The sequence below is a fragment of the Oxyura jamaicensis genome, chromosome 13 (assembly GCF_011077185.1).
Source record: "Oxyura jamaicensis isolate SHBP4307 breed ruddy duck chromosome 13, BPBGC_Ojam_1.0, whole genome shotgun sequence".
Classification (NCBI taxonomy): domain Eukaryota; kingdom Metazoa; phylum Chordata; class Aves; order Anseriformes; family Anatidae; genus Oxyura; species Oxyura jamaicensis.
Window position 1 is genome coordinate 9,173,131 of NC_048905.1, and position 23,304 is coordinate 9,196,434.

The window sequence follows — 23,304 nt, forward strand, 5'->3', positions numbered from 1 at the left end:
GAATGCAAACAGAGTAACTTGGGTATTGGACTGTTTGGTTTTATGGAAGGGCCGTGTACAGTGTGGGGAGAACAAAAGAATGAACTGCATGGGTAATAAGCAAGCACATCCCATGGATTCATGCAACACGCACTCAGTCCAGAACAGTTCGCAAGTGTTTGCATGCCACCACTTCAGGAAAGATCAGTGTTCAGTTGTGGAGTTTTCAGTCGTAGATGTTTTCATCTGAAAGTGAAGGTGCCTTTGGAAAACTGGGGCCATGTTCCTGCTGGGAGCATTTCTGTAAAATACCATGCAGTACTGTTCTTAGTATTAATTTAGCAAACATCTCTTGACCCTCTTTGCAGAGGAGCAGTGAGTAAGTATACTGAGAGAAGATGGGTGCTCTCTTCTGTATTTGCTGTGGCACCAGGCAAGTTCTTTTTAATTCACATCACCAGACTTCTATAGCAGACACCTATTAGTCAAATTTGTTCTGTGAAACACAAGTTAGACTTAGAATTGCCAGTTCCCTGCTGGGAAGAAGCTGAACGTGTGCACTTGCCCTGTGGATAGAGTTTCACCAGGTGTTGCAAGTTATGTAATAATTCCTGATTTCTCAATAAGGACAGATTACAGTGCTTCTCTAGCCTACTTCCAAGGAGCTAGCATCATAGGTGGGAGTTATATATATGTGCACACCCAGTTTGCGACTCACCCTAAACATTGCTTACCTGTAGTCTCTCTGTAATCTTCTTTCCTCAGCACAGACGTCTCATTAGTCTGCTTCTTGTACACCCACTTCCAAAACCCTTTTTCATGCTAACAAGTCTAAGCGTTGCTTTGTAGTCTTCTGACTCTGCTCCCGGCTTCTTTTAGGAAATATCTTGTGTGGGAACGCTGAAATATTAGCATATAAATAAGCTTGGCTTAATGTCTGTAAAGCACACTGAGATTATGAAAAATATTAGGTAAGTGCTAATAGGGAGTTCTGCAGTTTGCGTGGGAAATCAGTGCTATAAGGTAGTGTTCCCATTGTTTTATCATGGAGTCTTTGAGCAGTGTAGCTGAATTCATGATGTAGCATCAGTTCTTATTGATGTGAATCAGCATCAATGAGACGAGAAGCCTGGACAGTTGGGGGCAGAGGAGCGAGCGTCTTCTGTGCTGGTGGTGAGAAACCTGTTTAGCAGATTTGTAGTTGGCTCATGATTTGGACAAGTTCCGATTAGTCTTTTCAAAGGTCAGAATAACTACTCATCATCTCCACACACAAGAATGGAGCATGTAGGTGCTGCTGATCCTGTAGGCAAACATGAGTTTAACAGCACAAATTAAAGAAGTCTGTGTTCACCAAACAGGTGCTATCAAGACTCAGCAAGCAGTGCAGAGAGCCAGAAAGTATGGGGAGCTTTAAAGCTATGTAGATACATCTTTAAATATTTTTTTTGGTTTGTCTTCCACCTGCTTTGATATAATATACACTCAAATTACGTAAAGGGGGCTGAGGAGCTTGTCTGATTCACATGTGTCATGGGCTGGGGCTTAGTTCTTTGCAGGTTGTTGCCAGCTCCGTCACTAAGGTGCATGCTGCATTCTCCAGAAAAAAAAAATCTGTTTGAAACAGAGATTTAAATCTTATCTGGCATTGAATGAGCATCAGTTCTTCTATGTTAGTTCATGTACAATAGTGGCAGGCTTGTTGTAGATTTTTTTTCTAATGTAAACAACACCAAAACTCACACTGTTTAGCTTATTGCATGACAGGTAATCAAGTAAAGAAACAGATGTGGAAAGTAGGAGATCATACATTTTAAATTGTAAAATTGTGTTGGGTGCCAGACCTTTGTGTTGAAAAATACTAGTTTTCACTAGAGGTCTTGTCTTCCCGTATTAGTAACAAGGTTGGAAGTTATTTTATCTTGCTGTTGGACTTTGCCTGAATAGTCAAGTTAAGTTTATGTCTTTGAATGCATTTGTAGAAGCCAAAGCCTAGGGTGCTGAAAGCCCTGGCAAGCATCTTTTTCTTTTTCTTTTTTTTTTTTTTTTTGGAGGTCCACTTTGTGTGAGGATCAAGTGTTGGCACTAACAAATAACTGAATAGCCCCCTTTGCTTTCAGTACCACTACTCAAAGCACTAGGCTTGGCCTTAGTGTACTGCAGAATGGTCCTGAGAATGTCCGACTAAACAGGCTTGCTTAAATTCTCTGTTGCAAAACAATTTTGTTACTGCGGCCAAAATCTTATTGCTTCTTGAAGTCCCTCCAGGTATTTAACAAGGTACAAACAAGTATGTTCCCCCAAGGAACACACCTGGGCACTTTGCAGAGCAGAGATTAATTAGCAGTCTATGGACAGCAAGTACAGCAATGGGAGTCCAGAATATTCCACAAGGGAAATCATGGTAAAACATCAGGCTGAGAGTTACTGGTGCCATCCGTGCTGCGAAGGCAGGAGAAGCAAGTGCAGCAAAGGGCCTGATGACACAGAAACAGGAGCTTGTGGAGATGTCTGGTGACTTTGTGTGGAAGTGCTGTACCTTGAAGCTCTGCAAACTCCTTTAGAGAGACAGCAGATCAGACAACTTGTGCTTATAAACAGAAGAGTGGATGCTGGGAAACCAGGGATAAGAACCTAAGTCCAAAGATACAGGTACTTCAGGACAGATGCAGTTTTTTGCTGAATAGCAACTTAAATAGTTCTGTTAGAGTGGTTTAAATGGACCTCTAAATCTCTGGCCCGGATATGCAGTAAGCAGCTTACTTCTCAGCAGCATTGGGCATGGTACGTAATGCCATAGCCCAAGCCGGTGGCTTCTCTTTCTTCGAAGGTTTTTTTACATAGACATTGTCCATGTATGTATAATAACTAGGTGCAGGTGTAGTTCAGAACTAGTTGCTGTTGTGTAAAATATTTGAAATCCCAGCAGAGTGAATAACACTGTAGGAGGTTCTGCTGTTCCTTTCACTCTGTGTTTGTTACCAGCACCTTGCTAGTTGAATTTGCTGATGATTTTGTGTCTTTAGGTTCCTTTCTGAGTAGAAAAACTAGTGCAGTTGCTTCTTCCTCCAAATCATTGTCTACTCTGTAGCATTCAGAACAGGGAAACAGCCATTAGTATCAGAAAAATGCATCTGCGTGCTGACTGTTACTAAGAGGGTCTGGGAAGGAAATTCTTGTATGTTGTCCTGTTATTGAGGTAAAACTCACGCATGACTGAATACTTCTTCCTAACTTTTCTTCCCCATTGTCTGAGTTAAGGTCAGGAATTTCTAGGTTGCAGTTATTTGCTCCTTCTGTACAGCTTACTGTACATTATGTGAATGATGCAACGTCGAATCTACAGCTGTTCTGTGGGGTTTTCTTTGTCTAGAGTTCACAAATTGATTATTCTGTTGGTGGACATCAGATTCCAGATGATCATAGTATGTGGAAGGTATGGGGTGGAAATCCTGTTATTCTGAGCAAAGAGATACTGGCGTGCCTGGGACCAGCTGTAGGAAAAGCTGAATGGATGGCAGTGTTGGCATGTGTCCTTCCCAGCTCCAAGGGCATAGTGTGCATGGTGTGAGGGTTGGGCTAATGAGTTAAAGCTGTGCAAAACCAGCTGCTCTGACATAAACTACCTTTGCAGGAGGACTCTGGAGTTTATCCTGAATCTGACTCCCATTTATTTCCCTTCAGCCTGATAGATGAATTTCACAGTTAGCTGTGCAAAGCTCTTAAGAAATATCTCACTATGCTATTTCACAATTGGCCTCTTCCAACTGCAATTCCTTTACCTTTGGAGTGGGTTTGGAGTTTCATTTTGTAAGACATTGTGAAATCAACTTTTTTCCTTGGAACCAGCCCTTGTGCTGATGGTCACTGAGAGATATTTCAAGTCATCTTTACTGGGTTGAGGCTTTGTTTTAAGAAAGGTTGGATCAGCCTGACCTTGTTACACGGTAGGATAGGGAAGCAAAAGTCAAGAATAACAAGTTAGAGCATAGCTTCTTCATGTGTCTTTCTGCTTTCCAGGTCCAGAACGTTCATGGAGCATTCAATGCCTTGGAGGGAGCAGACAAACTTAGCTCAAATCGTATGTATTCTTGGTGATTACAGGTCCTAGCCACTCTCTGCAGGAGGGAAAACAGAGCCATTCATGCAGCAGTGGTGTATCCAGAAGTCTTTAATTTGCTGCTTTAACCAAAATGATCCAGACATTTCTGACAGACATTTCCATTTTCTCCAGTACTATAGAGAAGTTTACATCCAAAAGGTCCTTTGCAGTCCTTCCGCACTCTGGACATTGCCCTCTGCTGTATTACCATGTGCTGTAGAATTAGAGCGTGTTTTTTTTATACACATTCTATTCCTGTAGCTCCCCCTTTGCTGCCGCCACCACCACCAAGGTTTTTCCTTGTTGTATTGTAAGTTAACACTTAAACCATAAGTTCTACCCAGTGGATGGAAGGATAGATTGTTTTTCATTGCCCTTCTTCATTACCAACGCCACAGAAATAAGTTTCTAATGTATGCTACAATTCAGCTTAGTTTTTCTCCTTCAATTCTTCATGTTCTTGTAGGATATCAGTTTTGCCCATTTCTTGGAACAAAATTGCTATGGCTATTCATGAAGCTAGCTCTTTTTTCTCCAAGAGTCACATGCCTTTGTGTTACATTTGACCAAAGGATCTTGAAGAAAAACAATTAAAATTCTGTTTTAAAACTGTTTCAACAGACACAAAAAATGGCCCAAGCCATTTAAGTAATGTAAAATGAGTGAGCAATTGTTAAGCAGCTGTAGGAGAAAGAAGAAAAGGAGTAGAGATGGGTGCATGAAGGAAATAGGACTACACAGGTTGTGCCTCAGCACTTTCTGTCAAAAGCAGCTGAGCTACTGCTCTAACCTTAGCTACTTCTTGATTTAAGCGGGATAGCTTTTTGTGGTGTTAATCATTTTTAACTGCAAACAGCTAGGAAGTTTCAAGTGATCCAAACTTAGAAGGTAATGAGGAAGGAAATACCTTTTCTGTAATCTTATTTGTTTTAGTTGATTTCCCATATTTACTTTGAAATGTTATGCATGCTGTGATTCTGTTCTCTGAATACTAATGTATACTTTCCTTTCCTTTTCTGACTGCAGCTCTAGCTTCTCATGATTACATCTTGAAGATAGTCCCAACGGTGTATGAAGACATGAGTGGCAAGCAGCGATACTCGTACCAATACACTGTAGCAAATAAGGTAAAGAAGCAGCAGGTAGTTCTCAGAGAAGCTCCTCATTGCAGCCCAGTGGATGCATGGAGGATCTTCAGTCATCATTCCTCGTCCCTCTTGCTCCTCTGCTGTGCAGCCATGTACATTTGTTTGTAGGTGAGCAGTAGCCTCTGCTGGGAGAAGGAGGAACTGAAGTTCTTCAGAGTAGGGCTTTCTGTTGCTCCTGGTTCTGGTGTTTGCTAGGGTTGGGATTGTGAAGGCATGTCAGAGCACACGGTGGTATTGCTTTTCTTCTAGAGCAATAGTATTCTTACTCCCTACTTCCTCGTGTGTCAGTTTAAGTGATCTAGATTTCTGTAAATCTTAAAAAAGATTTGTAAATGCTGTAGGAGTTCTTGTGACTTGTGTCAAGAGGGATTTGGAAGGAAATTGGAATCCAACTGACCGCATAAAACAGCACTTCCACATAGTTTTATTAATAAAACAGTCTCAGTTGTGATGGATGTGTCAGACAAATAAATTAATTATCAAAATATACGACACCAAAGTTGGCTTATGAAATAAAGTTAGTCAGTTTAGCTGACTGGGGAGGAGACTCATTTCTGATTTTTGTGTTTAGGATTTTATAAGTAGTAGATCTCACCTTTTACATTACATTTTAAGTGTGTGTCAGAAGGGGAGATGGGATTTATTGGGCTTTCTTTAATTTTTCAGTTCCACTATTTTTTTAATTAACTCAGAAAATAACCAGTATAAAAGTAGCTAAACAAACTGAAATGAAGGAGATAACACACTGAAGTAGCAGAAAAGAATATTGTTGTACCAGAATTTTCAGCATTTTACAAATGTTAATTTCTGATACTCAGCCATTGAATCTGAAGCAGCAAATATGCAAAGCTTGACTAGTTCACGTTGTCTACTTTATTATACTGGATTATGATAGTTACTGTAACTTTGTAAATCTTGAATGAATTTGCAATAAATCTGTAGATACTTGCATTTTAATAATGCATTAAACTTTCTTCTTTAAAAATATATATTTAATTATTAAGGTAAAATTCCGCATTCAATTTAAAATAATTTGCCACCCAGGTGCTAAGTGAAAGTCCAGAATCTGTTTCTAATAGCTAATGACTGCTGGTGTGTCATAACTGAGATTCAAACACGCACTTTCATGGGCTACTTCTCAGATTAGTGTTCCTGTCTAGTGATTTTGGGGTTTGCTTGTCCCAGTGATTTGGATGTCTCTCTCTATTCAGATAACAATGTCTTCTTTCTGCTTTATGTCACCACTGCTGTTCTGATAAGACTCTTGTGACACAAGCTCTGAAAGTAATTTGGAAAACAGACAGCAGGAGCTTTTGACACTTCTGTGAACATGGTTGCAAGTTCAGCCAAGACTGACTCATTAAGGTAGAATTGCTGGTGGAGAAAACAGGAGAGGAAGGAAGAAATGAAGTCAGTTCTGTCAAAACTGAAGTGCAGAGAAACAGCACTGCCTCTGCATTTTCTTCTCATTAAAAATAAAAATTTTCATATCACTGTTTTTAGTCTTTGACTGCCATTGGCATTGTTGGGGAAAAGAAATTGCAAGCCATTGGACTAGTCTGGCATAGATTGGCTAGTATGACAAGATGAAGAAAGTTTTAGCTACTAGATCCTGTTTCCTCACTTGCCCAGGTAGCCACTCTCAACATCTGCTGCAGAAAATGTTTGCAGTAAGAGTCCTGAAAATATTCTGACATTTCAGCACCATTTTACTTCTCTTGTCATACATGGAGGGGAAATAAACAAACAAACAGAAAAACCCAACCTAAATAGAGCAAAATCTGGGAGTCATATGAGATCAATTAAGGGGATTGGTAAGAGATTGATGCTGGCTCATTGGTTCCCTCTGATCTCAGAGGGAAAAGTAGTTGTCTCTTTTGTATCATACTCATGGCTGTCATATTGTTTGTCATGTCTTCATCTTTCCAAAGTATATGAGCTTGTCTTTGTCTCTGCATGAAGGAGAAGTGAGACTGAAAAGGTCATCTGAGTTGGCAGGCATGTCATAGGGATAAAAGAAGGGAAGAGCAGCTGGGTAAAGAGCCAGTGTGGGCCATGCAATTGCTGATGGCTCTGTCCTTAGTTCCTAGTAGATTTTTATTTGGTTTTGCTTGTCAGTTGAGATCAGTGTCCTACTGCTTGAAACTTGATAGATGTTTCTACTGAGAGCACAGACAAAATATTAGCTCAGAAAGATGTTACACTTGATACTAAGCTGATGTTAGTATCTGTTCTACATTGGCATTGTGCACTATGTCTTACCAGGGTGTTGTCCTGTGGCTGATACATAGCACTGTACCTCTTCTTAATTAAATGGATTAAAGGAGATTATCAATGGAAATCTAATGATGTCTCTCTTGAACCAGCTTGAAATATTTTTGTAACCTTTGCCAATATTTTTCTGTATACAGCTTCACTCCAGCTTTCAGCCTGATTTTTAAACCCACTACATGGGTCTTTAAAAGAGTGGCTTTAAGGGCTCTACGTGGTTCATGCTGAGTAGTGAGCAAAGCATTCACGTTGTTGGTCCCCATGTGAAGGGGGCCTCACTGACAGGAATTGCCGCTTGCTATTCTGGGTGCATAGACAAGCAGGGATTTTCAGGTTCTTGCAAACTAAGTTCTGTTTGCTTGATGAATTTCCCAGCATATAATTTACATGTTGACAGTACAAAAACTTCATCTGCAACCATTTAGAGACTCCTTGCGTTTCAGTAGAGCAGATCTAAGCTAGGCTCATCAGTGACCTTCTTTCTGCTTGCTTCTGTAACTTCGAATGAAGGTGAGCATAACATCATCACTCTCTGTTCCCATCTATATCATAATCAGACTCTGAATAAACTATTTTCCTGTTTGAAAAGGATAGGGGAAAAAATATCATACCAGATTTAGCTGTTTACTTCTTTGTCTGATCATTAGTACAGAACAGTCAATTAAGGACCAGATTCACAGGAGCCGTCTTATTGCAGATGCTGTACCTGGAATGAGACTGCTCACACTCTGTGACATTTTTCCCCACTTTTCTCTTCTAGGAGTATGTAGCCTACAGTCACACTGGCCGCATTATCCCAGCCATCTGGTTTCGTTATGATTTGAGCCCCATCACAGTGAAATACACAGAGAGGCGACAGCCTTTGTACAGGTTTATCACATCGGTGAGTTACTCTAAATCTTTAATTCTCCTTTTTCCTGCCTGTCTTCCATTTCTTTTCTGAGCCTAACTTTCCCAGAAAAATTGAGTTTCTGCTTCAGAGTGTTATGACATAATTGAAATAAAGCAGTGCATCACCACACTTGTACTGAAGTGGAGGTGAGGTAACGGGTAAGTCCTATACTCTGACAATTTGATTTAATAGTTAGGCACAAGAAGGAAGAAAATTATCCTATTACAGAGGTGCCAAACACTATCTAGGCAGGATGAGCATGATTGCAGCATGTCAGAAACTTGGAACTGAAACTAATGTGGTGTGCAGTAAAGCAGGCTTCAGTAAGACCTCTCTGATGATGAGGTCTAACTTGGAGAGACGACAAGGCAGTTGTTTTATTCAGTATAGCTGCTTGGTTTAAAAGGGTATGTCAGCTCCAGACTTCTGCTTCTGGGCAGAAGTGGAGAAGAGCAGCATTATCAAATTCCAGAGGTGTTTCCCTGACCAGCTGTGTTTTTGATCTATCCAGATAACATCCTGCAGTACTGATCTCAGCATCTGTAACAAAGCTGTACTGTCCAAACTGCTAGCTAGGCTAAGAGTTATTTCAGGATCTTCCAGAACTTTAAAAGAAATGTCTTGAGGGAGTTGGCTTAAAATTTAGACTGCAGTTACTTCGTGCCAGTGAGGCATGATACAAGATGAAGTAGTTGATGAATTGTTTGGAGTGAAGACCTCGGATTTTGATTTTTAAACTGTTTGAATATTTTAATTGGAAGTAACATAAACAGTGTGGCTATGTTGCACTTAAGGATTTTGATTTTGCAGCTTCTGATAAACACCAAATTCTTTTCACTTAACATTGGAGATGTGTGTGATCTCTAGGATACACACATACCAAGACAGAGGGGCTTGAAGCAAAACCTAAAAGTCATGGTTTAAGACCTTCTCTTCTTAGCATGTCTGTCTGGCTTCCAAAGATAATCCTAAAAAAAGGTGAAACATCAGCATTTTATTACTTGGCATCTCATACTGCCTCTATTTCTTCCCCTAGCACTACGCTCTCATAGGTTACTTAAGCTTCTTGGTGGGGGTGGAAGTGTGGAGGTGTTTTTAACAGGAAACGATGTTTAGAAATCACTGATAGCTGGCACTATGCTTTGTCGTGTCTGTTGCTAGTATTGATTTACTGCTGATATGCCATTGTATGCATATAAATAGCATCTTTGTTGAATGTGATGCTGTGCTTCAGAGTTCACATAAGGAGTTCAGAGGAGAGGCTTTCTGATTGCCACGATGACCTTTTGGATTTGGGATGGCCCAGTTAGAGCTTTGCCCTGTCCTGTCTGTAAAGTTAGGTGCGTGCTGGCTGCTAGAGTGCTGAAGAAGAGATTTAGAATTGATTTTTGTCTACTTCAGTCTTAATTGGGTGTAGTCTGAAGCAGCTCACTTGGGGCCATGCCAATTTAACATCCTTCCTGTGGAGTCATGTGGATGGCAATGATATCTGCAGGAGCTGTTAGACAGCATGTCAGACACAGGTTTTCCAGCCCCTTTTCAGATGTGGCTGACTTAAAGGCAGGTGATCCTGTTACAGGTGCTGTGCCGTGGCTATCAGCACGGCCCATCTCGCCCTAGTGCAGATGATCTGCTCTTGCATTCGTTTAGGCTAGGAAAGTTTTATGCTAGGACAACTCTGACTTGGCGTGGGTGTTAGAGCATTCCAGGTGGCACTGGAAAGGTTGGAGGGGAGCAGGGCTACAGAGGATTAACACACCTTTTGTCCTAGGTTTCTTTGCCCTGTTTTGATGACACGATCTGCCCTGTTGTCCTTTCCGCTGCTCTAGCCCCTTCCTGTATTTCCTGCGTGGCATTTTGCATCACAGTTGCTTTGGAGACTGGTTAATGATCATCACCGCCGGGCTGAGGCTGCACCTACCTGGCCCAGGCATCTGGCCCGTTGTGCTGGAGCATCTGGAGTCGTTGCTGAATGGGGCCGTGGAAACGCGTCAGCTTTTTCCGAGCAGCAGCTGCTTAATTTTAAAATGACAAGAGGGGCGCTGGGGTGGGTGCTGTGACACCTTTTATCAAGCAGATTGCTTACGAAGGCACCCATGTGACTTCCAACAAAATAAGTGTGTCCTGGGGAGGTGAGAGGATCCTTAGGGTTTGAAAGAAACTTTAGGAGGGTTAGAAATATAGCATGGTGTGTGGCTGCTTCTCAGGGTAAGCAGTGTTGATATTGGAGGGACAAATACACTGAAGAGGAATGGTCCCATGTGGAGTGATCAGGTGAGAAGGGTATTGGCTGCTCAGCAGAGAGCCAAAGGAGCATTCTGCTGCTGGGAAGGTTATCTGATGCTCTTTGTGGGTATTACACTTGCCTTCCAAAAATTTCAGTGCTGCTAAGGGTGGCATGCCTCGCATTGTTCGCTGGTCCTCTGTATTCACAGCTAAACCACTGCACTGTGAATTTCAGCACTCAATCTCATGCCTGTTCCTTGGCTTTTGTGGTGTTCAGAATTATCCTAATTTTCTGTACCATGCTAGAGGTACCTCCTGGGTAGGACAAAAGGCATTGGTTTAGGGTAGATTTTACTTTACATGTCACACTTCAAAAAAATTCAGCACTAAGTAGGGTTTTGAATTGCTTGTAAATCAGTGCTGCCACTGTTGCCACATTGTGAATTTGCCGTGGATGCTGGGGTTAACCACACAAACCTGGCACAGTGTTACACACACAGTAGTTTTTGCCTGTTAAATCATAGACCGTAAAATCAAGATGTATCCCAGTAAAGAGAAGCCATTCATAGCCTTGTGGTTGAGGTTGTGGTGCAAAGGGGAAAGTTTCGCTGCTGAAAATTCATGAGGCCTTGCAAGTGGCCAAGCTGAAAGAAGTGTTTTATCTTGAGGTCAGTCTAGGGACTGGAAGGGGACAGCAGGCAGAAAACAAGCCAAATTTCTGGTGAAGCACTCGAAATCCAAGAAAAGAAAAAACAATGTATTTTTTTTTCTTGATATGACAAGACTAGTCAGCCCGCTAGGTATGAAAAGAATTAAGCTAGAAGTAGTGGTAAAGAAAAAAAACAGTTGCAGGGAGAATTATTTCAGGCATGGGACTTGTTGCCAACAGGTAGCACAGGTTCAGTCCCATGGATTTTTTTAGAGCCAAGATAGTGTTATTTTACAAGATGTGCTGCAGGTCAGCCAGAAGCCTCTGGGTGGAATTCTGCAGCTTACTGTATCAGGAATTACGTGGTGCTCCTACTGGTCCCCTTTGTCCTTTAAATCACCTCCAGATTTAAGACCTGCCAGAGGTCCACAGTCACATCTGACTTTTGCCTTTCTGTCGTCTTGCTTGCAGCCTTGCGTCTTGCATATCTGCTGATGTTTTGCTTTAGACTTAGCCTGCATCCCAGCAACTATCCTATAATTGTATGCTGTTAAAAAGCCTCTTGTACGTCCCGTATTGCATGGTCTCTCACTTCTGTAATTACTACATTTTTATATTCCTTTTCCTTCCTCCTTTAATGCTTAGACCTGAGTCAAACTCCTGAGGCCAAGCACAACTCATTCACAGCATAAAACTCCATTAAATATAAGTGCACGATGCCTGACTTCCTTCAGAGCAGAGCTCCGTACGCATTAGAGCAGCGATGATCCAGAAGTGCGGTGGTGCAGCTTCCGTGCTGACCTAGAGACCAACCCTGGCGCTGCCTTTTTTTGTCGCAACAAAGCAGAGCACTGTGTGCGTGCTTGGAGGCAGGCTCCAAGCGAGTGCCAGGTGTGTGTGAGTCATAAACGCTCAGCAGCACAGAGCAGTGCAGATGAATAAATATTTTTTCTCTTCCCCCCCACCTTGCGCTGCTGCACTGAAATCGCATTTTCCTACCATATGATGCAAAATCTTAGTGTTGGACGGTTTTGCTGTTTGCAGTGTAAAATCTGCCGTCAGCTGAGCTGCTCTGAACTGAACTAACCCAACTCCATTGCTGTCATTTTCCCTGAAAAGTCACCCTGTGTCACGCTGTGGGGAACTGGGGGGCACCGGGGGCAGGAACTGGCCTTGTTCCCTAAAATTACTAACTTTGCCTCAGGCTGCTGCTCTGGTTTCTGAAGCCTTTATCTTCTGGAATGCCAACCATCCTTCAAAAAGCCGTGTTTACCTTGCCTTGCTGTCCCTGCTGCTTCTCCTCGTCTCACTGAGCTCACTGCACACAAATACCCTGGTTATAGATACGTGTGTAAATGAGTGATGTATTTCTCGCTGCCTTCACTCGGCATTAATAACCTGTTTGTTCTGTTGCCGTTGCTAACTCCGTGCCGAACCCAGTGCTGCTGCTCTTACATTACTCTTTTGTCTGTAACTCTGCCCATGGGATTTAGTGTTTTTTTGGGACACAGTAGGTCACTGTGGCTCTGCTTCCCCTCTGGGTTGGTTGCATTGCATTTCCCTGAAGCCCTGCTTTTCTCACAGCCAGCTCCTCTTTTCCTAGGCAGGCCCTTCTCAGGAGATAAGCCCTGCGACGTGTCCCATCCTCACTGACCCGCTGTCTCTCCTTCTCAGAGCCACCTAATCCTACACAACGAATTACACACAAAAGACCGAATTAAAAGAGCATCACAGTTACGAAGTCAAAAAATGTGGGCGTTAGGAAATGCCAGGTCCTGTGTAATTATAACTTAGCTGTTAAATGTTATTAGGTTACGTTACTGTGCATCACCCTTTCCATGTGAGCCCAGCCCAGCTCTGCGTGTGGTGGGCTGGCACCCCGTGAGCACCGTTTCTTCCCATCGTACGGTATTCACCTGCCTACCGCCTTGTCGCTCTCGGGTGGTCTGTGTTAACCTGGTCCCAAACACAGGCTGTGCGCTTCCACAAGGACTCTGAGACAGCTGGTATTGTGGTATTGGGCCCTTCAAATGTGTTTTTCCATCTCGGTTTCCCTGGGAGGCAATTTTGGCCTTGTCCCTAATTTCATAGACAAAAGAATTGAAGCGATGTGGTGCAATGTCTGATCGGGTGCCCCCGATTTTGGGTGCTCCATGCCAAGTCGCCTTTGGTTTGACATTTCAGAATAGGGCTGTGTTTTTGTAGCATTTGAGAACTGCTTGAGGCTGTTAGGCTTATCAGGAGATTAAACTTTTCCCTACCTCTGTTCTTGAAAATGATTATATGTTTATATAATTCTACCCAAGACTTCTTGTATGGAAAACTTTGGCTCACAAGCGGTTAAGTTGGCAGTGCTTTTGTAAGCAGCCCTTGTAATGGAAAGTGTTAGACAGACTGAGCTGTAGGTGTCACTGGTAGCTACTTTTTTCTGTTAGTCACTATCCTTAACATGCTATTTAAGTGTCTTTTGCCTGTTTGCAAGTGCTGTATCTTGTGAAATAGGGAAAAGACTACAAGGCCGTGATATTTATAATAGAAAACAGTAGTAGGAAGATGTGAGCAACAGAGAGCTTCTAGAAAGCTTTGTTAGGTGGAGTTCAGCCTGGAAAAGAACGGCGTTTACGCTGTAGTCCTAGGAGCTGGGTTTTATGACTGGCTTAAGCTACGATGATTCTGGATAACACTAAATTATTCCACTATAGAGAGCAATTTTCCTGACTGATTGTCATGTAATTACATCCCTGTTACTGCACTGTTACTCAGTTCTTACCATGCTTCCAGAAGATACCCTAGCAGGAGGCAATATCTTTCCTCTCAGCTTCAAGCTGCGTAAATGTTTGCCTCCTCACTAACGTTTGTTTCCTCTTTTGTGTGTTTCAGATATGTGCCATCATTGGGGGAACGTTTACTGTAGCTGGGATCCTTGACTCCTGCATTTTCACAGCATCAGAAGCCTGGAAGAAGATCCAGCTGGGGAAGATGCAGTAGCGGTGAAACTCTCATCTCCAAGGACAGGAGCAAAGATTGAGAAACCTACCACTACCTGTTTTTGTCTTTATTTTCTATTTGTTTGAATCAGTAAGTTTTTCTCTAATAAGGCTGTTCAGTGAAGACCTCTTCAAGAAATCAAAGACATTTCCATGCATTTCAGAGCTCTGAGAGACCAAAAAAAAAAAAAAAAAAAAAAAAATCAATGGAATCAGGGCTTAGATTTTGATTTTCACCCCCCAGAAATGGGTTGAAATGCTAAATATACTGTCAGATCTAAGTAAGAAGAACAGGATCTTCTGTGGGAGGTTCTGACGGCAGTATACAAACTAGTTACAAAGAGTTAAGCTGTCTTTTGGCACTTTTTGGAATTTGTTGGATTTGCATGATTAGACAATCGACTTTTATATAACGCAAAGTTATACCTTAGGAAGAAATTCCACCCGTGGTGCCAAAAAGGTGATGTATCTGTTGGTGAGGAATGGAAAGTGTTAGTTCCCATTGCAAGCTTTAGAGACAGAGGGCAGAAATAACATCAAGAAATGTCTTGGGCTTTTATGGAAAGCTCTTTCGCTCAGATATGACCTTTCTAATTAAATGAGCAAATTTGAAAAGGAAGCTTTCCCCCAGCTACTTTTTCCTGGATGATCTGTGATCCAGGCAGAGGAAAGGCCTTTCTTTTACTCTGGATGTAAAAGTGGTTTAATTTCTTCCCAGAAACTGAATATCCAGTCTTGTGTTTACAGGTGGCATGAAGTAAAAACCAAACTGAGCAACACAGTTTTATGTGGCCTTTGCTTTGAAAGGGAACAGTTGTCTTACAGCATTAGCTTTTATTCTTTCTTCTGTGTTTGTTTTTTTAAAACACAGACCACCCAGCAGTCTGGACTCTTCAATTCTGCTTTAATATTATTATTATTATTATTACTGTTGTTGTTATTTTGAAAAGGGGTTGTCCATTCTGTGTGTCCAGAAAAATGATGCAGTCTTCTGGGTGGATGAGCACAGCTTACTGTCTTGCTTTGTGTGTGTATATTGAATACACCTGTAAAACACAGGAAGTCTGTCTCTTCACGGTTTAAGGTGCCTACCTGTTTCTTTAAAATTCAATCAGGGATCTTTCCTGAGCCCTAGACTGACACTGTTTGCCCACAGGTACACCGATAGCGGGGCAGGCATTCCCACAACCCGGCCCCTGCTAGCAATTTTCTTCTGTTCCTTAAAACGGTACCTGAACTTCCATGCCCGTTCATTCAAGCCTTGTCTTCTGAGACCTCCAGTAAATGGAGGTGTGAGGGGAAAACTACTGCCAGGTGTGGCTTGTATGCAGCGGTAGACATGAGTTCACTAAAAATAAGACCAGTGCCCACCAGTGCATTCTCCATAGCCTCCTAAATGTTCCTTGAGTAGTAACAGTCTCTGCATGCTTTGTGAGTGTCTGAGCCGAGGATACACAGATTTTAAGTGTTCCAGGATAGACAAAAATCATAAAAAAATAAAATCCTTAATCAATGGTATAAATTCTAAGACGGGTGCAGGATTTCTCTTGGATAATATCTACTGTCCATTGCCTTTTCCTGGAGGCCAAAGTATCCAAACATTTTGTTGTAATAATATGAATCTTTGAATATTCAGTGTTAATGCTAGAGTCAGATACATTTCAAAAGTATTCCTAATACATGTCTGTTGAAATTGCCTCATTCTTTTGGAAGTAGGGAAGGTAGCCAGTTTTATCTGCACACACACATACATGCCCACACCCACCTTAAAATAAGAAGGCCAACAACCCCCCCTCCCTACCCTGGCCCATTTTCTGCCCTGTAGTGATTCCTGACCAGTTACAGCATTGGAACTTTTCCTCGTTCTTAGTATGGACTGATTGCTGTTCCTTTAGGTGTAAACTGGATTGTGTAATTTCCTGTATCTGTTAATGTATGGATAGATTTTATACATTTTTTCCATTTACAAAAATCAACTTGGAAACGGGATGCTTGTCTTCATTTCAGTGCGTGTCCGTCTGTCCACGAGCGGTACCCACTAGGTGGCGGCGGCTGCCTAGCGGCAGCCTGGGGTTTTCATTGCAATTCCTTCTCGTGCTGCCTGACGGATTTTCTCTGATCCACTGTCACCAACTGAAAATTTAAAGCAAAAAATTTCCTAGTTTTTCCACTTGAATTTGTTGGATCTTTGCTTACAGCACGTGAACTTGATGGATTACAGGGATGCAATGTTGATATCTTACAGGGCATCCATCTGAGTGATGCAAGAGAAGATCCGTGTGGCACAGCGAATTGTGCTGTCATTTTTCTGAAGTTTCTTCCCTCTTACAATTTCTTCAACACAAACTAGAAAAGTTGGTTGCAGATTCCTGTGTCTCTTGCCCCCAGTGTGTAATTTCTGCCCTTCTCCTTCTCCCCCAGTCCTCTTTCTGAATTAAACACTGCCTTCTGCGCAGTCCAGGCCAACTCTTTAAACCAGATCAGTGGAATTGTTTCACTTTTTTTTTTTTTGGAAATAACAGATGTGTACTTCAGTGTGTTGGCTTTCTCTGCCAAAATGTCCACTGCAATAATGTAATAAATCACTTTTTTTTTTTTTTTTTTTTTTTCCCCTTAATATGGAAACCAAATTATAATAAAGTTCTGGCAAAGCTCTGCTGAAGAAACAGCCTGCACCTTAGTTCTCTAAGCCAGGTCTAAGCCTTTGAGCACTGCCAAGCCAAGGCTGACTTCTGGGTCTGCTGTATGTTATGGCATGCTTGTCCTTCAGGCATGGCTAGCTTGGGTCAGGTAATGTTGCTGCACCGTGTGTTTACAGAAGAATTTGCTCTTCTCTCCAAATGTGAAAGCGCGGTGGTTGTTGTAGCAGTCCTGCCCCGTGCATACATGTGTCATTAGATTTCACTTCTTTTCTCAGACTTTTTCTAGAGATAAAATGAGTGTAGTTATGCTTTTAAACATCAATGCAAACAACAATAATCTTAAGCCATAGCGGAAGGAAAGCTGTTGATTGTAGGTGTTCATTCATCTTCTTGACTTTGCTCTTTCAAATCAGTATTTTGACAGAAGTATTTGTGGTTCTCCAAGAACGACATCCCTGTAGGAAGTAAAATATTTAGAACTTGTGTATATTCTGGTTTAAATAAACCTCTTTGAAGCTGCGCGTCATCATACAATGAGAACTTGCAGCACAGGATGCTTTGCGATGGTGGAGTCAGAATTTCAGCTCTAGGGGAAGCTGTAAAGCTGTGCTTTGGCATGTTCAAGAACTATGTGGACTGCTGAAGTGTTTTTGTTTTTTTTTTTTTTAAGAAAAAAATGGAAATTGAGAAGAAAAAAATGAGATGCATTTATGAATGTGTGCTGTATCAAGTATTTGCATTTAACTACTGCTCTGTAAAAAGTGAAAACTGCGGTGTAGGTGGTAATGTTTATAGTTAATTTTCTGAACATTTCTCATTTAAAGTTGCTTTCTGGATGTGTGATACACAGACTTTTGGGGCTGAAAATGACTTCAATGAGTATCTGCTTTAGAACAGCCATGGGAAGTTCCAGATGAAATACGGCGATGAGGTATTTCTCAATAGTCCTTGGAAGAAGGGGGAGAGGGGCAGGGTCTGTACTCCTGTATCGCGGTATGGCAACGCTTAAAGCACAAGTCTTGCATTTTTACAGTGGAGTTTATTAGGGAGTTCTCACATTTCCCTTTTAATTTGCAACCCCGTGTTAATAAAATACTAGACTTTTTAGTTCTACAATTAAAAATAAATCTCGCGTGTTTTGATTGGCTTCTTGTTGCACTGACATTGCAAAATCAATCTGAAAGGGATTTTTTGTTTGTTTTTAATTATTGTTCCCATGAACTAAGCGCTATCGCCAGTGAAATCACTGTGAGCAGGTCACTGCCGAAGGTTAACACCAGGCTCTTTTGCAATCAGCCCTGACTCATGTCTGGACGTTCAGTGCTCGGCTGTGAACGGTACCAAGTGTCCTAACCTCAGGTTGGATTTTTTTCTTTGCCCCCCTTTTTTTTTAAAATGAGGTGCGTGGATTGTGCTTGGAACTTGCTGGTTCTGGCTTCGCTTACTGGGGGGGTTGGGATGTAAAATAACCCATTTTTTGACCCCCCAGCCTTGTAATTTCCTTCTCGTCTTGCTTCACTAAGGATTTAGAAATCACGCTGAGGTAATGGTGGAAGATTGAATTACGAAGGGTTACGACAGACCGAATTGGGCGCTGTGTATCTGCTCCACATTAAGTAATTACTTATTTTTAATTGGGGGCTGCTCGTGCCTTGCTGCTGCCCTTCACCCCCTGCCTGAGGGACAGGGCGCCCCGCACCCCCCTCCCCTTTGGGAATCAACTCCCCTGCTCTGAGGAGAGACACTTCATTTCTACCAGAATTGAACAATTGGGAATCATTGCCTAGAAAATAAAGCGGGTGGGGGGGGAATAAAAAATGACCCCCCCCTGAGGCGGCGGGTGGGGTGCGGGGAGCTGGGGCCGGGCATCGGCGACTCAGGGGAGCCCTCAGGGGGCCCGGGAGGGGCGGGGGAGAACCGCCCGCCTGGCCACGCCCCCTACCATCTGGCCACGCCCCAGCCCCACATGGCCACGCCCCCAGCCCCACAGGGCCACGCCCCCACCCATCTCCGCCCCCCGCCGCTGGCCTCCGGCTGCCAGGGGGCGCTGCTCGCGCCGCCTCCTCTCGCGAACTCTCGCGCGAACCCCGCGGCCTCTTGCCGGAAGCGGAAGCGCCTCCTTCTCCTCTTTCCGGCCGAGCGGCGCGGCGGCAGCAGCGGGGTGAGGGCGGCGCGGGCGGGCTGCGGGCATCCGCCGCCATCCGTCGGCATCGGCCGGCATCGGCCGGCATCCACCGCGGCTGGGGGCGGGCCGGGCCCGGGCCCGGGCCCTGCTGCCGGGGCCGGGCGCCGTTGGGCCGGGAGGGGCCGCGCTGCTGGCTGCCGGTGAGCCCGGGACCATCCCGGCACGCAGCCGGGGCCGTCCGCTCAGGCGGGGCCCGGCACCAGCACGGGGCGGTGCGCGGTGATGGGTGGGTGAAAGCAGGTGGTCTTCTAGTTAGCAGCGGGTGGAGGCTTCCTGTGTGACCCGGGGTTGTGTGGGCAAGCAGAAGCGCCCGAGGGCCGGCCTGTGTCAGTCAGGCCCTGTCAGTTGGCCCTGACAGGCAACATTAGGCGTGGTTATTAATGCTGAGGAATGGCCAACTGCAGCTTGTTTATCCAATCAGTTATGTGCTGCAGAGTCTGATATTAAACGTTACAGACAGCCCCTAAACCTTCTGAGCATCCTGTCTGTGCAAGTCTGAAATGTATGCTCACTTCATAAATAAAGCAAATGCTTACCTTGGTGTAAAACTAAGACTACTCAATCGGATGTCCTGTGCTCTGAGTACACTTAGCTTTGGATTAGAAAGAATGGCCTCATGCACACATAGAGCACGTTTGTCAATCTACAGGGTCATTGTCGCACATGGAAGAGGCTGAAACCTTGGTTGAAATCCAGTTTATAAAGTTACACAAAGTGGGAGTGGGAATAAAAACAGCTAAAGTGAGTTGTTAAGTTTTAGCCTTCTTAGTATAGGCAGACAGTAACACGAATGCCTTTGAGTTATAACCCTCTCAAAGTACCGTTTTTCTTCCTGCAGCCAAAATGAAGTTCAATCCATTTGTGACCTCAGACCGCAGCAAGAACCGCAAACGGCACTTCAATGCACCTTCTCACATCCGTAGAAAAATAATGTCCTCCCCGCTCTCCAAGGAGTTGCGGCAGAAATACAACGTCCGCTCGATGCCCATCAGAAAGGACGATGAAGTCCAGGTATCTCTCAAGCTGTGCTGTCACGCTTGAAGTTTATTCATATTTTGTTCTCAGTGACAAATTCACATTGATGCTACAGCTTTACCATGAGTCTGGTAAAAAATAATGCAAGTTAATGTAATCATAGGTTTGTCCTGTTGAGTATTTCTTGAGACACACTAGTGAGAAGGAAGATAAGAGGAGCGTGAACCTGGCAGTAGAAGTATATGCGTTGTTCACGTGTGATTTAGTTGCATGCATTGATTATCACTCTGGATTAAAGACTTTAAACAATAAGGAATTGTTTATTTTCTTTTTGTACCGTTTGCTCTCAGTGATATGGGAAAGATCAGTGTAGAAATGAATGAAGTTAGGCAGCCTTTTTGTTTTAAAATGTCATGATAGAGGAGAGGTTAAGATGTCAAACAGTTGAGGTTGACTGTTACCTTGCTGGTTGAAAAAAAATGAAGTTACTTGATTAGAATTTACTGCAGGCAAAATGAGGGAAAAGTACAGTTTTGATTCATTGTACTTTCCGTGTTGGTGATCACCTAAATCCAGTGACTGATAGCTTTCTGGCATGAGTACCGTTGGGAGCTCAACCCCTGCAGTTCTGGTTTTCTGTTGGGATAATTACTTGTGTTTGGTGCGGCCCGCTAATTGTTACAGGGGTGTGTTGGAAGTACTGGGAACATGTGCCTGCTGTCTTCTCCTGCAGGTTGTCCGGGGGCATTACAAGGGACAGCAGATCGGCAAGGTGGTCCAGGTGTACAGGAAGAAATACGTCATCTACATCGAACGTGTGCAGCGTGAGAAGGCCAACGGCACGACTGTGCACGTGGGAATCCATCCCAGCAAGGTACAGCGCGTAAAGGGACATCTGCGGTGCAGAAAGAGGCCTTGCTGCCACATGAAAAAAAACTGCTGCTTTAAGTAGAACCTTGTTAGGGCGCATGGAATAACAGCTTGAGATTGATCGGGATGGGCGTTAATACAGAAAAGTTACAGTGTGACGGTAGCAGAGGAGTAATGGTTGGAACCAGGAGCTCTCAGATGTTTCTGAGGCTTAATTGGTGGAGAAGTCGCTACAGACTTCAGAGTGTTCCTGAAATGCTTTTTGGAAGAGCTTGGTGTTTTTAAAGCAGAAATAGTTTTACTTTTTTTAATGATTGTTTTGGGAACAGATTATTTAGAACAACTCTTCGTCGTTGCCGTGTGGCACTTGTGCTGACCAAGGAAGTGTTGGAAATGTTTGGATAGATGCTCAGAACTGTGATTTGTTCTTGTGACTGTTACGCACTAATTTTGCCGGAATCTAGTTTTAGCCTGAAGTGTTTTACAGTGTTTAGAGTTAGCGAAAAGCAGGCAAAGCCTGTTTAGATCATAACAGCAAAACATTTCCAATTAAACAGAGCAACTCGCCAAAAACCTGGTTTGAAGCAGATGAAGGGAGTCTGCTTCAAACCCGTCATGTGGCCGTGGGTATTGAAGTGCTGGTTGAGGAAATCCAGTTGTAACAGGTTTTCTGGTCTGAAGGGTTGGTATGTGCAGGAGAGGCAGAGCAGAATGATTCCAAAACAGCCTAATGACTTGTGTGCAGTACTAACATTTGGGGTGCAAGGTGACACTGATGGAACCAGCGTACCTGCAGCTGGATGTTACTTCCCTGATAAACACCAGTGGAAGAAATTGAGGTTTTGCTGGTCCTTCATTACTGTGAGTGCTCCCCCTAACTGGAAATTGGACCTTGGGAAGGCTTTGTACGAAGATTCTAGTTGTTATGCAAGGGGAACAGGGGAACGCTTTGTTGCAAACTGGCAGTGGGATGGGTGGGTGCTGTCTGCCTCTTCCAGGTAAACAGATGTATGAGACCTGACTGCGCAGGGGAACTAACCAGGAGCATGTAGCTGCACTGCTGCCTATATCAGTTTTCTAGGATTTGGTTATGCCAGCTGTATTTTTAAAGTGCCCTTGCAGTAATACCAAAGTATTTATTTCATTGCCAGTTTGGGGGCAGAAAAAGAACCAAAGGCTGCCAAAGGGCTGAAAATCAGCACTTGGGTTTTCTTCTGCTTTGTTACAGAATGTCGTTAAGGATCTGGTAGCAAATGGATTGGGCAGATTATCTTTTGTGTCCCTATGTTAGTAATACTTGATAATTGCCCGGCCACTTTACGTGTTCTTGAAAGCGTTCTCCACGTACGCGTCAACGATGCGTGGACTTCATTGTTCCCTGCAGTTAGGCCAGATGTTTGGTTCCTCCAGGTAGAATAGCAATGACATGAGAGCAGCCAGCAGCTGTGTGGGTTTCCAGTGTTCCAAAATGCAGGTAGTATTGTTTAAAACATGGAGAAATTAATAGAATCATTTAGACTGGAAAAGCCTCGTGAAGTCCAACCATCCACCTGAATCCAGCAGTGTGTCCCTCAGTGTTAGGTTCACACCTCCAGGAATGGCAACTCCACCAGCTCCCTGGCAGCCTGGTCCAGCCCTGACCACCCTTCCTGTGACAAAATTATTCCTGATAGCCACCCTAAGCCTCCTCTGGCACAGCTTGAGGCCGTTCCCTCGCATCCTTAGGATCCATTGCTTTCCTTTGTGGTGGTGGGAAGGAGGGACAGCTGTATGCTGGTGTAGTGTCCATCGTGTTTGAGCAGCACCTGGTGTAACGGACAGCGTTCCAATGAAATGATGGAAATCGGATTGACTTCACAGTAATGATTTCATTATGTAGCTGGCTCGAAATTTGGCTGCTCTTCACTTTGCTCAAGTGTTGTGGCCGTGCACCCAAGCCACGGTCCATGTATTTTGATTCCTTGAAGGCAGCTGCAGAAATCAATACACCGCAGTGTTGTGGAATACCTGGGCACCTCAGTACCTCAGTTCTACTCAAACCGAATTAGCGAATCTGCGTTAATAAAATGTGTGCTTTGTCGGTGTGTCAGAGGTGATGGGCCAAGGCCGTGCTGTGTTAGCTCTGTGCTGTCAGGCTGCTGTACGTTAACGCTGAATTCTTCGTCTCTTCCCTAGGTGGTGATCACAAGGCTAAAGCTGGACAAAGACCGCAAGAAGATCTTGGAGCGTAAAGCAAAATCTCGCCAGGTTGGCAAGGAGAAAGGCAAATACAAGGAAGAAACAATCGAAAAGATGCAAGAGTAGATTGCTTTCTATTTGACACCATTAAAGAACTGCTAAAACTAAACCCCGTGTTGCGTGTTCTGCGTTAGGAAGTT

At 43.5% G+C, this 23,304-nt stretch overlaps 2 protein-coding genes across 2 annotated transcripts in view; both read left to right on the forward strand.

Annotated features, from left to right (window-relative positions):
* Positions 1-17,561, forward strand: part of ERGIC1 (endoplasmic reticulum-golgi intermediate compartment 1) — a 59,466-nt gene extending 41,905 nt beyond the window's left edge. The window contains exons 7-10 of the mRNA XM_035338430.1: positions 4,000-4,060; positions 5,108-5,208; positions 8,261-8,383; positions 14,148-17,561. Of these exons, the coding sequence (XP_035194321.1) occupies positions 4,000-4,060; positions 5,108-5,208; positions 8,261-8,383; positions 14,148-14,255 (393 nt within the window). The 3' untranslated portion in view covers positions 14,256-17,561. The remainder of the gene's footprint in view (positions 1-3,999; positions 4,061-5,107; positions 5,209-8,260; positions 8,384-14,147) is intronic.
* A 1,366-nt stretch (positions 17,562-18,927) lies between these two features.
* On the forward strand, positions 18,928-23,273 carry RPL26L1 (ribosomal protein L26 like 1). Its single transcript, XM_035338390.1, has 4 exons — positions 18,928-19,057; positions 19,920-20,092; positions 20,790-20,930; positions 23,102-23,273. Exons 2-4 carry the CDS (start codon positions 19,925-19,927, stop codon positions 23,228-23,230), a joined length of 438 nt encoding a protein of 145 aa, XP_035194281.1. The 5' UTR covers positions 18,928-19,057; positions 19,920-19,924; the 3' UTR covers positions 23,231-23,273.
* The last annotated feature ends 31 nt before the right edge of the window (positions 23,274-23,304 follow it).

Bases quoted from the DNA above. Each gene is read 5' to 3' on its own strand.
- RPL26L1 (XM_035338390.1), top strand. From the start codon at position 19,925: ATGAAGTTCAATCCATTTGTGACCTCAGACCGCAGCAAGAACCGCAAA. The intron at 20,093-20,789 runs GTATCTCTCAAG...CTTCTCCTGCAG, and splicing joins GAAAGGACGATGAAGTCCAG to GTTGTCCGGGGGCATTACAA. The intron at 20,931-23,101 runs GTACAGCGCGTA...TCTCTTCCCTAG, and splicing joins TGGGAATCCATCCCAGCAAG to GTGGTGATCACAAGGCTAAA.